Source organism: Lonchura striata, chromosome 2, assembly GCF_050655825.1.
Source record: "Lonchura striata isolate lonStrDom1 chromosome 2, ASM5065582v1, whole genome shotgun sequence".
Taxonomy (NCBI): Eukaryota; Metazoa; Chordata; class Aves; order Passeriformes; family Estrildidae; genus Lonchura; species Lonchura striata.
Window position 1 is genome coordinate 92,147,970 of NC_140704.1, and position 14,281 is coordinate 92,162,250.

The 14,281-nt window shown below is 35.7% G+C and overlaps 1 protein-coding gene across 7 annotated transcripts in view; it reads right to left on the reverse strand.

Moving 5' to 3' along the window:
• PTPN3 (protein tyrosine phosphatase non-receptor type 3) overlaps positions 1-14,281 on the reverse strand; it is a 158,940-nt gene that overhangs the window by 40,125 nt on the left and 104,534 nt on the right. For all 7 annotated transcript variants that reach the window (XM_085571780.1, XM_085571779.1, XM_085571781.1 and 4 more), the window contains 3 exons: positions 9,391-9,563; positions 4,513-4,647; positions 2,832-3,008 (listed from right to left, as the gene is read on the reverse strand). In XM_085571780.1, coding sequence (XP_085427906.1) covers positions 2,832-3,008; positions 4,513-4,647; positions 9,391-9,563 — 485 coding nt within the window. The remainder of the gene's footprint in view (positions 1-2,831; positions 3,009-4,512; positions 4,648-9,390; positions 9,564-14,281) is intronic.

Here is a 14,281-nt window from a genome sequence, read left to right on the forward strand (position 1 = left end):
AGGAGTTTTTTTTTTTTGTTTTTGTTTGTTTGTTTTTGGTTTTGTTTTTTTTTTTGCTTCTTCTAAGAGTTCAAGTATGAAGAGAATCCTAAACATATTAAGTTGCCTTTTATTATTTTTTTTTTTTAAAGCTACCAATGCCAAAGACCAGACCTTGCACTGGGTATGGCCAGTGCAGCCTCTCAGGAGAAAACCCAAATACCTGATAAAAGATCAAGCATGTCAAAGTACACGATTCCAAAACAACTCATCTACTGCCCCAGTTAAAACCAAATTTGATTTACTGCATAAATCAAGGATGTTTTGGAATTTCCCAACCTGATATTGAAACAATGCCACATACTTCAGTATGACTATTTTATTTTTCCTGTACCTTTTCCCCCTAAGTGACACAGTAGCATACAGATCAGAGTGGTGTCAGGGAAGGCAAATCAGCAAGGATGACTTGTTCCTCTACATCTGTGAGTCTCTCCTTATTCCAAATTTGGAAACTGTAGTGGTACCCTTATCAAGACAGACTGCAACAGTGGTAATCTTCAAGCACTATACCAGGCTAGACAAAGCAAAAATTGCAGTAAAAAAGAATTCCCTGGACAAGTCCATCACTCTGCCTTTAAAAATAACCAGCTGAGGATTAAACCTGTTCAATGTGTGGCAAAAGCCCAGGGGAAACATCCATATTTAATACTGAAGATATGCAAGGTAAACTTTTTTTCTAACAAAACAGATTTAGCTGATAGGGTAGAATTTCATCCATCAATACAGCATTCATAGAAAGAAAGATTTTAGTACACAAACATTCTTAATTTCACTTTCCATCTTTCAACAAAGGAAGTGAAGTAATAACTGCTGTAAGACTGCAAAAAGAAAAAAAACTGGAATGTGGACTAACAAACTTCAGTGTAGAGAAAAAGTGGGGGTTTTTTAATGGCTACTATTTTACCTCAATTGTTAAAAAGAAATTATTAATGACTATTTTACTTCACAAATATCTAACAGTCAATATAACAAAGGATCGTTTATTCCAGTCTTCTTCCAAAACACACAAATTGAATTTAATTACTCAGATTTATGCAGGCATTTTTTCACTTACCTGCAGAATATCAAATATTATAAACATACCCAAAAAACTGATAATGCATTTGGGACAAGATGTAAGGAAAAAAAGCAATGGTTTATATGTGGTAGTAACAGTAAAAATCTCCTCAGTGAGTGATATTACTCTGATTCAGCACAGTCACTAGGGCTCAGAAAATAAATGAATGTGCTATTTTCAAATTTAGAACATCCTTTTTTTCATTGTCTGAGAAAAGGCATGAAGGCAGGAATTTCCACTCCATTCTCAGTAGGTATAAGATAACTGAAATAGGAAGGAAAGAAAAAACTATAGGGGAAGAAAAGAAAAAGGAAAATAAAAGAAGTCCTACAATGTACTAGCTGACAAGACACAATTTGCCAGTCACAAAGCACAGCATGGCAACATAATTTTCTGTCTACAGCTTCTACCCTCCTCTTCTTATGTCTGTCTCTCAGTATTTTAACTCAGAAAATACTTCTAAGAGTGTATCATCTACAAACTTTAAAACACAGCAAAGACACGGTTTCCTATCTATGACTATTCACAACATCTAAAGGTCTAACTTTTATGTATTATCATGTCTACTACTGCCATTAGTACTAATAAATAGTACTAAGGTTCAGCTGTCTTCCAGTCAGAAATATAGAAAAGTGAAATGACAAACTCAAAATACTTAATATATTCAAAAGAGTGACAAAATTCAAATAAGTATACATGCCAATTATTCCTTTTGTTAATTGAAAACTCTCTGCTGTAATGTAGTAATAATATTATTACAGAATTCAAAGCTATATTTAATACTTGTGCACTTTCACAGAGGCAGGTGAGTCTTACCAGCTTCCATTAAGACATTGCTTCTCAAAAGACACCTTGCCTTAAAGACACTAGGCATCACTAAAAACCATTTTTCTTTTGCAATGCTACAAAATGCTACATGCATTTTAATACATAGCATTCTCCCCAGCTCCAAGTTTTAAAGTAGCTGTTTTCTTTTTGAGACTGAAAATTATTGACTTAATACATTATTTCTGAAGCTAATATTGTGACAATCTGAAGTTATTCATTAAGAGAAGAGTGTAGCCATACATATAATGTAATACATGAACAAGCAAATAATCAGAGAGCGCAAAGACAGGTGCTTCAACTCCCAGCACCAAACCTAGCAGCTGTTAAGGCACTGCAGAGGAAACAAAGTAGGTCCTCAAGGAATACAGCCTAAAAGCAGACACTGCCTTTAGACAAGCCATCAACAGTTCCTCTGAAGAAGAAAAAAATGGATGACCACCAGCATTATGATGTTCTTGTGTATACTCAAATGCAATACCTCTTTCAACTGACAAAGCTGAGCTGATGATGTGGAATGTGCGTGAACTCTCAAAAGAGTTCACTACAACCTTCTCCCCATAACAGAATTTCTGACAGATAGGAAAGGGTTGCAAAAGCTACTAGGAAAGAGGATATAACAGCTTTGAACAGACATGCTATTGTGGTTTGCCTTAGTACTTCTTCTAATTTTATTAACAGCTCAACTACTGTGTATTGTTCAGGGATGAAGGGTTTGTATGCTTCTGACTTCTCATTTTGCATCATGGCATTTGCAGTATAGCAATTGGTCAAAAAACAGAACTGTTTGAACTCATTGTAGCATTACAACTGATTGTGACTGTTTCACACTACATCTCTTTTGGTTTTTTGTTTGGTACCTTTAAAAAAATCAAAATATAGGCAATGGATTGTTTCCAGAAGTCCTTACCTCCTCTGTGGACTACGGTTCTGAGAGAACTCTGAATCACTGTCCTTTGATGTTGGAGAGCCCTTATATGTGTAAAAAACATCCTCCGTTTCAGTAATATAACTAATCTCGTTTGTAAGGTTATCTACAGATGAGTGTCGTGGTTTGCGGATTTCGTGACGTAGTCTAGGACTCCGCCTTAAAAATAGAGAATACAAACACAAGCAGGAAGATTAGAATATTTCATGAAACTTTATAAAAGAAAAATTTCTATCCTATTGCAGTTATGATCTCAATTTTCATACCAGGCCTACAAGTCTCACTTCAAATTATCAATTTTTAGGCATTCTGTATGGTATACTAGGCAATCATATACCGCTAGGTTCAGTACACTGAACTGATCTGTGTTTCTCCCTCTATAAAATGCAATTTATATTATTATGCTTTAATCATAGGATAATTCTGGTTGGAAAGGACTCATGAGAGTCACCTAGTCCAATCTTCTGCTCAAAGCATGGTCAACTAAGGCCAGAATAGACTGCTTAAGGCTTTTTTCACTCATATCTCAAAAAATCTGAAGGATGGAGACCACAAAACTTCCCCAGGCAACAACTGTCCATGAGGTGAAGTAGTTTTTCCATTATATCATGACAAAACCTTGTTTGTTTCAACATATACTTGTTGCCCCATTCTCTCACTGTGCAATAGTGAAAAACCCAGCCTAATCCTGTAGCTAGCCTCCTCCTAAGTAATTCTGGGTTGTTATTAGGCATTGGGGCAACCCTTGCTTCTCCAGGTTGAACATGTGCCACAATGTCAGCCTCTCCTCACAGGGTACGTACTCCAGCCTCTTGTCTACCTTGCAGCCAATGGTCTTTTCCTGAGCTTTGCTTCACTGAGTTTGTGTCTATTTTATATTTGCAGTCAAAGAGGACTGCAGCATTCTAATAAAATCTAGAGAATGTTGGGCCAAAAGGGGCTACCACTTCCACTGAACTACTATCTACAACTCTATTAATTCTGCCAGGTTGGACTTGTTTGCTGTCAGGGCATACCAGATGGCTCATGTACCACTTCTGCCTATAAAGATTACTAGGTGTTTTTCAGAAACTGCACTGCAGACAATACTGTTACACTGGTTCTTATTTCCCAGGACACTATGTTTGTTCTTGTTGAATTTCACACATTTCCTATTGGCCTATTTCTCCAGATTACCAAGATCACTTTGGAGAGCAGCCCTGTCCTCAGGCTTACACACTCATCCCCCAGTTTGGTGCCATCTGCAAACTTTACGGTCAAGCATACCATTGCCACATCATAAAGAGGCTAAGCAGGATGGTCTCAAGAGAGACCCCTGCAGTCATCTACTTTTTACTGTTGTCCAGGTAGATTGTGACCCTTTAATGACTCCCCTCTTAGTCCCATCATTCAATCATTTTAACAATTTTTTTTTAAAACCACCCTGTTGTCCACCCATCCAGAAACATAATATCTTAACATGGGCAAAATATTTTGGCAGACAGCATGAAAGCCTTGCTATAGTTGAGGTGACACCCAGACACCCACCCTTCTGTTGTCATATATATTCTCAGAATAAAAATGTTTAAATATATATGTACACACTACATAATTATTCTGCTAAAGTACAAACAATTAGAAACAGTAGGAGGCTAGGTGTGGAAAAGACTGAAAATGGATTTACCAATTGGGGGTAACAGGAGGTGATCGAGAAGGAAGGCTTTTGGTCTCTAGGTGCTCAACTGATAAGGATCGTCTCATAGATGGGTTCCAAACCATCCCACCTATCACCTTTCTGCAGTACTGGTTGTTTACAGACCTGAAAAGATATAACACAGCTATATGTGAGTTATTTTGCATAGAAAACTCAAATGAAATAAAATAGGCTTATGAAAGTCAACTTCATAATTTAAAGCGTCCCCCTGTGCCTCACAGAGACATTTGCTATCCCCTCATTCGTGACAAGATTGTCACAATCACCTGCTACATTGCTTATCACAAGCCTGGGTAAAAATAACTTTTTCTGAGAATTATTTTTAACCCAATTGTGTTTAAGAAGACAGAGGGGAAAACAGGAAATTCAGTATGTCCTACTGGCACTGAACTCAATGCCTGACAAAACACAGTTCAGATACAGGTAATATGTTCAGCAGATTCCCTGTTAATATTCACAGTGGGGTAACAAAATTCAGCAAGAGCTTCACTGAGCACAGGACAACTTTACCCATCAATTAAGAGATAAACCAGACAATATTCTATTGTGGAGGGAAGCCACCTTTGAGTGATGCATTCCTTATAGAGATAAACCATTAAAAAAAAAATTGATATGAAAATAGGATCTCCAGGTCTGGACTGCTTCTTTTGACAAGAATCTAAGAAAAGGGCTGCAACAGGATAAGAACCACAGCTAGGAAAGCAGTAAAAGTATCTGAATAGTGAAAATACACAGCATGAAGAAAATCTTTAAGTAGACTGAAATTGAGATAAATTAACTCTTATGTATCACTTTATATAGCATTCCACAAGTCAAGCTGAGAGATAAGCTGCTCACCCTTAAGTTTACAGGCCCAGGATTTCTCACAGAAGAAACAATTTATTAGTTACAGAGAAAACACCTTTGGCTCATTAAGCCCTTAACTGTACATAATGGGCAGCTGGGCTAGCAGGCTATGTAAGGATCTTGCTACAGAGCTGAAAAGTCTCAATTTTAAATAGTGTTAAAAAAGTAAAAAAAAAAAAGTTACTAAAACTCTGGGTATTATGTGAAAACCAAACCTTAAGTATGCTTTGCATTGTACTACTTTTTACTAATATTAGTAAAAGAAAAAGCAACCCATAATTTTTTTTCATATATACTGAAATATTTCATATATCCTGTTCATTATTTTAATGGAAATCAATTCCTTCATCTTCTAAATGTACTTTAAAAGCTTCTCCAAGTATAGAAAACTTAGAAAACAAGAGGAAAAACTTAGTATGAAGCATCTACATATTATAATCAGCTACCCATGTATGTTTCCATGCTTACTAAATAAAGTCCATCAACTCAGGAGAAACTTTTGGCTATACTACTCATTTTATTTTTCTAACACTTCTGAATACAATGACAAGGTACCGGCTACTCATCTTCTTCAGAAACAGATGTCTTTCAAAGAATCCTTACATAGTTGGAGCAGAGGGAAATAGAAAAAGATGATGCATTATAAAAAAATGCATTGTGAAGAACTCCACATTAATAAGCTTTTTATTTTTACAAGTGACTGTGGAGGCATTTTCCAACACAGACACCTTGAAGTGCAATATAACTCATGTGATAGAAGCCAGAACCCTAAACCCTAAATCTAATCTTAAACCCCTAATTCTAACCACAAAATCACTTATAGGGTATGTCTCTAACTATTTCAGTTAAGGCACAGAAGATAGAAAATTTGAATTCAAATAGCTGCCCTTCAAATGTCAAATATCAGCATATTTCTCAGCAAACATTCTGGGAGGCAACCAAAGTGTTTCTGTAATGGGCTGTACTATCTGGAAATGATGCTTCCTTTCCTCCTATCTATTACCAAGGCTATCCTTGGTGAAAAATACAGATATGTTTTTTATCTTTTCAACAAGGAATGAGAATGTGTCTAGGAGAGGTTATTCTGCATTCATTCCAGAATTTACTTCTCAGAATCTGGGAGACGCGATTCATCTGCTCCTTTAATAAGGCTTACAGGTGGTTTATTCAACTCAGCAGCCTAATTTACATGGAATGCCTCTAGTACCTTAAGCTAAGAGGATCAAGAAGGGCACAAGTATGTGCAAATAAAAAATTGTACTCAAGTACTGCAACTATCTGAACTGATGCAATAAATGCTAGGGTATCTGCCTCAAATAAGCGAAGAAGAACATAGAACAAGGAAGCCACAAATTCCATAGGAAAATCTGTGATAAACTTAGGATGGTAAAACCTGAATGTGGCACCTTTCAAAGCTGATGGAAGCTGCATGAAAACAATTCTTGAATGTGAGTCATTCTTAAAACCTCCAGGACTGCACACTGTGGTCAGTGGAGTTTTTGTGCACACATTTGGGTTTGTGGTTTGGTTTGTCTGTGTTTGTTTGATTTATACAATGCAAAAATTTGTTCCCTTTCATAAGGGAGAATGCAGAATCTCTTTTTTGGTTGTGGAACTTCCACATGAGTTCAGAGCCATCCTTGAAAAGGAATATGGAAAATCTTACAACATTCCACAGTCACAAACAAGTTGGAAGGTAAAAACTTTCAAGATGTAAACTATGACCTCAGAAAAGACCTTTTCACAATTTTTCTTAACACCTTTGAGAAAATAATTTGCTGAGTTCATAGGAACTACTCAAAGCTTTTCAAAATTACTGTTGCTTCTTATGTACTTAAGCAGTCATTCATATCAATGGTTGCTGAGTTACTTCTTCCTCATGTAGACCCACCCCAAAATTCATGCTTACATCTGGTATATAAATATAATAAAATATAATAAAATTATATTTATACTGCTGGTATAAATAAGGTCAAATAAGCTATCCTAAGCTGATGGACAGCATCTCGATAAATTATTCTCCCCTTGGAGATTCCTTAGAAGTCTAAGGAAGCAATTCAATAGAGACAGTGCCTCAGAGCATTTAAATCACTTGAAAATAATTATTTCTTAGTAATTCAGATCAACAATGAGAACTGTTGTGTATGCTACAGACTATTAAGAAATTCTAACAGAAGATTTGTCAAAAATAGAACGTTAGGTAAAAAATGAAATTATACTAAACTGGTACCCTTTGGAACTCATACTGTTTTCTTTCTTAACATTACAAAGGCTATGCAATGCTTGTGTGTATTTATCTGTCCTATAGGAGGATCAGGGTTTTCAATCTCTTCAAATTTGAAAGAAATACAAGACTCCAGGACCTTTATTTCCAGGACAATCCAACAAACTTTGAGTCACCTCAACACCTCCACTACAGGAAAACAAGGTCATAACAATCCATAAATGAGTTAATTCTAAAAATAGGTATTTTAAAAATGTTAGAAAATTAGAATACTGTTTGTACAACTACATTTTTTCCCATCTTTTAGAAACCAGACCATCTAGTACCAGGTGAAAACATGGAATTATACTCCAGCAGAAAGCATAACATTTTATCAGAATTCCTACATTGGACAGCCCTCAGGGGTTAATTGCTTTATTTACAAGCAATACCAGTGCACTTGGTATTAATTTCTGCAGTATCAGAGTGTGAAAAGCTAGAAAGCCACCAAAGTCTGACAAGCCATTTGAAGCATGCTGATATCATTCAGAAGTTGAAGCTTATCCAAATAGAAGACAGAAAATTAGTCTGACAAATTACATGTAAAGTTACACTCTTAAAAGAACACACTACAAAAAACTCACAAAAACACACTACCCATGAACAAAAAGAAAACAATAAAATACTTCTCCAAAAATCATGAGAACAAGGAGGTTTCTAGAGAGTCTACAGATCAAAGGGTCAAAGAACCTCCCCTGAATCTCACATCCAGAGAGGATAATGACACAAGACTTTCTTTTTCATTCACTATTAATATGATACATTTTAAAAATATTTAATTATAGAATGTTTTTGGAGGGTGAGGCAGGTGGATTGGGATAGGATGGATGAGATAATGAAGACACAAGGCGTGACACCTTTGTAGCTGCATTGCTGATAAATGCAACAAGAGAACAAATCAACATAATGGAAGAAATCACTGTGAGTGATACTTAAAAAAATGTAAAAGCCCCTAAAATAAAAGAGCAGAGTAAAACCTCCCACTTAAAGTATCACACAGGATGGCCAAAATAGATGGCCAACTGCAAAGAAATGGAGAAGAACATTACAATGCCATGTGACTGGGCAATAACCTGGCAGCTTAACTTTAATGACAATAGTTACTGCATATGGGGAGGAATAATCCCAGCTTCATACAGGAAAATGACAGGCTGTAAAGAATTACTTCTTGGTAACTAGATCTTAGACAATACTAGGAAACTACCAGCTCTGTAACTGGAAGAATCCAATGAGACAAATAAAGGATTAGAAATGTCACAACACAGTTATCTTGAATAACTGAATGGGAAAAAATTTTTCATTTTTATGTCAGTAATAAGTGTTTGGTGTGATGCACTCCAGAAATTGCCCTAACATATTAAACAGAATGTGTACATGACACTAATGGCTAAACATTTCAAAACAAATCTGTTCTGCAAATTCTCTTACCAGATCATTAGCTACATGACATTTTTCCTTTCCAGTGTTTTTATACTTGAGACTGAAGCAACAAGTTGAAAAAATAGCAGCAAAACTTATATCCAAACACCTTTTGAGGCAATTATAAGAAAAGTTCTACTGTAAGGAGATCCCACTGCAGAAAGTGAAACCACAACCATATAACTTGTCAAATGATTCATATATAGACTGGAACAAAGGTATGGACAGGACTGAACTTTGCCACTCCAACTTGAGCTACTACTGACACAAATCCTCCCATTCCCATCATAGAGCAAAATGTGCTTTCACACAATACTTACTTTGCTGGATTTCTAGAACCCAGAGTCCAATAATGTGATAATATCTTTTTTTCATGAGGTAGTGACTTCTTTGCCTGAAAAAATGTGTGATGCTCTACACAAGATTTCCAAAGATTTTTGCATGCTCTGTAATTTAACATGTTGAAGGCAACAATATGTTCTCTGGATTCATTCTGTAACAGTAGGGAACACCATGTTTCAACATATACAAGTAGATGAAACAGTAAACAAGGTCATAAAAAACCAATAGAATTATTTTAAGCTTAAACATGCAAAATACATTGTGGCAAACAAACAAACAAAAAATCAGCATATAATAGATTTTGAGCTGGAGATGGCCAAAATACCTGTGTGACTATTTGAAAATCCAAACTGCAAAATGTGCACTTTACAAGTTCACAAAATGGTAATGAAATATTTAAGTTTAGAGTGGTAAAGATTTTGCATATATGAGTACCATGTTATACCTTTAAATATATTTTCAGGTTTCCAGTCAGATTTTGACCTCTTAAGACAAACAAAATTCCTTAAAACCTTTCAATAAGGGTGCAATTTCAAAAGAAAGAAAACCCCTCATTATTTGAATTCAAACTCTTCATGTAAAGCTTCAATTCAATAGTATTCTTTCAAGTGCAATAGTATGCAAATAGTATATTTCTTGATAGTCTTTCAGAAGAAACTGAAGATTTTAACAGTGATCTTTCTTTGGGAAAAGAAAATAGTTGTGATGGGACTGGAGCTGCTACTGCTGTTGAAATCCACTCCTCCTTGGATGATAATGTGAGGCCACAATGAGGTGGTTCAGAAGGCAGAATATAAAACTTGTGTGCAAACTCTTACAAGTAACTTCAGTGCCAAAGTGCCAGTGAAACATGAGCACCAACACAATTGTGCCACCAATGTTTATCCCAAGAGTTTTGGACAAGAGAAAGCTTTGGTTAGTTAATCTAATTATTGATACAAAAAAGTGGAGCGAGAGCAAAGCAAAGAGTAGAAATAAAGGTAACATGAGATATGAGTCAATTGCCAGCATAGCTCAGCACTTCAGTGAAAAAACAAGTTTTCATCACTCATCTTTCCTAGCTCCTCTAAATTATGACTGATTTTGACATCTCAACATATAATTAGACAGGCAACCTTTTGCTTGTTCACAGCAACAATCCTGTTGGGAAGTAATTACAAACCATTTTGACTGGTATAGTCAATCTGGTTTTCTTGTGTTCTTTTTTATTTCTAGGCAGCATCTTACAAATGACACATATCTGAGACCAATCCTGCATTCTGCAAATCACTTCATGTCTAGTACAGAGAATCTGTGGCTTCAGACATGCTTTTAAGACAAACAGTGAGACTCTCAAGAGAAAAAAAAAATTCTCTTGATTTAACATAAGGACTGAAAAACATTTAACTGATTATAGTCTTTAAGGAACGTTTTCCCTATTAAAGCATTTTAAAAGTATTTTCTTTTCTATATGTGAGTTTGCTATATGAGTCTCTTGCATACTGGAACCAATCTGTCAGTTCATCAGAATTACTTCTAAGTAGTCACATAAAATAAAGCAGGAAAACATAGAAAATCTTAACTCAGAATTTCTTGAAATATATAAAGCATACATCACAAAGGTTTAATGATAAATGCTATTTGTGATATACTCCCTGCTGGCTGAATACCACTTGAAGGGTTTTACTACTCCAGCAGACAAATAAAAGGAAGTTTAAGATATTTTTGTTGGCCTGAAACACTGGCTTTTCAATTGCCACAAAAATATTTTATCCAAATATCTCAATTATACTGAAAAGCTATAGTATAAAGATAAGAAACTAAGTTCATCTAATAATCTGTTTTTAAATTTAAGTTTGATAACAGCAATTAATTTTGCTTCTTACAAGTGTGCTTTTCTGTTGTCACAGAACCTTCTTAGCAGCCTTTAAGTGGGATGAAGGTTTTGATATGGAATTAAGCTAAGAAAAGTATTTTGAGAAGTTTCATAAAAATTCATTGAATTTTTAGACTAACATAACATTTTGTTAATAACAATCTGCCTTACTAATAAGCCACCAAGTTATGCTGTTAAATCTGTGTACTTTTTTAAAGGTGAAGAGAGATCTAGTGGGATTCATGGATTTAACAGCCATCATACTTCTCAAGTTCTAAAAGAATGGCATTTTAATGATTATCAAGAAATGAGGATTAGAGAAATTTGAGGCCATAAAGGGAACAATTCCACATAACTAAAGTACTAGTTCATATGCTAGTTCAGCATATGAAAGAATTTCTACATCAGTTGTATGCCTACTCCATTAACAGAAAATCTGAAAATATCTACAGCATAGAAAGTAAAGATATATTTTAGTATGCAGCAAATGAAGTTGTTTTTAAGCATTAGATAAGCACATTGAAAATAAAATTTCATTTCTGAAAGGTACAAAATGTTGCCTGTAAACAGCATGGTTCCTATTCCTACCTTAAATCCTGCACCCTTCATTAAGCCTATATGTCATGAGCTTCTCTATTATCATTCACTGATTCCTCAGTCTTGCTCCCCAGTCCTCATTTGGCTCTTCCACCAAAGAAATACTGCATACTACTAACCAAGTGGCTGATCAACAGACCAGAGCAGTGGGAGGGTAAAAGAGAAGGTGAGTAGAAGGGAAGAGTGAGATAAGGTAAGCTAATTTTTCAGAAAAGACATACAAGGAAAGAAAAATTGAGTAAATGAAATAAGGAGAACAAATCAATGAAACATGGAACATCCCAGGAGACTGCAAATTCTTTGAGAACTTTCTGTAGACTTTTGTAAAGAATGGATGTATGACATATAAAATATAAAAAGTTCTATAGCACTTTCTTCATAGTCAAACCTTGCCTATGAATATACAGTATCTGCTGTTTTCCCCACACTCTTCCATCTTCTTTACTTTCAGATTCATGTACTTATTTGCGTCTGTCTTTCCAAACAAAAAAAAACTGATCATTTTGAAGACTGACACCAATGCAGTCATCTGCCCTCACTCATCCCTCAAGCATCCCACTATTCTGGTGAAACCCCCAGGACTCCACTTCCCTCTCTCACTGCACAGCACCAGCAAGCTTTTCCAAGCAATACCACTGGAGTACTGCACACTTGATGCCCTAAATTTCAAGCAAAGGGCTGACAAGGATGGATGCATCCACAGATTTAGTGGCACACCTGGTGTGCTTTTCCACGTGAACAGAGAAGGAGTAAAAAGGTCATGCAGCTGGCCTTACTTTTCTTAGCGCTTTAAGCGTGACACTGTGTGCATTACTGTCATCTCTGCAGGTTACGAAACAAAGAACTATGATCACTTAAAAGAAGGTAAGCTAAAGGAATCAAGAGCCTTGAACTGTCATCATTTATCAAATGTTTAATTGAACAAATTAAGATTGCTGCTCTCTTCAAAAGTGACACAGGTCTCCAGAGACAAAATTTCTACTTTTGACAGCAGTCAAGTCTTTAAATAATGAACACACATTTTTTACTTTAAGTCCACAGAAAGTTCTATATTGACATTTTATTCTTCCACTGTGAGTACACTCATTTTCAGAGAATCATAGAATGTTTTGGGTTGGAAGGGATTTAAAATCATCGAGTTCCAAGTCCTGTTTTACTAATAATTCTCAGAGAGTTCTGTTACTCAGAACTCATTCTCACAGACACATTTGGAAACTGCTGTCTGAAAGCCTGTACTTATCTGTACATTTGAAAATATTTAGATTTTTAAATTACTATTTATCAGTAAATTTTTAATCCTCAAACCCAGGAGAGAAGTTGCTACTTGCAAGTGTTTACACTCACAAGTGAGAAGAATGGTCTATCATGCACTCATTTCTTCATGCAGTGAAATATGTATGAACAGATTGTGACATGCCTGCATATAAACAACATATTTAGAAACTTACAGCTAGGAAAAAAACTTTAAGATCCTCCTACAGTGTGTAAGGACAGACCCTGTACATGCTCTGTGTGTGTGTGTGTGTGTGTAAGCATTAGTGTAGTAACACTACAGTATCTCTGGATATTAACTTTTTTTAAACGTGAATTCTGAAAAGTAACATGTACATACTTGCACACTCTTCAAATTTCACAGAGCCCACCAAACTGGGAAAAAAGAAAGACACACAGAAAAGAAAAAAGAAGAAAACATTTTCCTTCTGGGTAAAAAAAGCCTCCTTAGAAATCTGTGTTCAGCAGACCTTCTAATATATATGGGTCAAGAGATGGTCTCATAACACAGTTCCTATAAATGTAACAGCTTGTGTACTACCAGACAGGGCCTCCATTAACTTCAGGCAGAAGTTAACACTTACCTTTTACTAAATTTTGTCCTCAACTGAATTAAAATATTTCTATATCTGCTGGTCACTAGTTTCTGAGAAGATTTTTTTTCCTGTCATATTAAATAATCTGTGCTCTTTGTAAAAAAGATATCTTATTTCTTTCATATTGTGGAAGCACAATAATAATCAGTAATCAAGATTTCCTCTCCCATTAAGGAGACTAATATTTCAATTGCTCTGTAAAGAGCACAAAGCAACCAAAAAAAACCCTCTCTTAACAGTTGGAAAATTTTATGGTTTTTTATTTAATTATCTTCACATAATTTGCCAAGTCCTAAAGGCCTCCATGTTACACACAGCAGGAGGTGAGCTATTCCCCTTTTCAAACTCATGTTTTTCATCTGCAAAGCTCTCCTTCTCTCCAGGAACTTTGCTTTCTTCCTGAGCTCTGAGCCCCATAAGCTGAAGGGACCTCACAAACTCTCCCTAGATAAGGCAAGCACTTGTTTAGTAGATTCACTGCATTGAGGAACTCTACACAGCAGGGAGAGCAACAAGGGAAGGAGCAGCAGATGCTGATGAGAAAGGAGA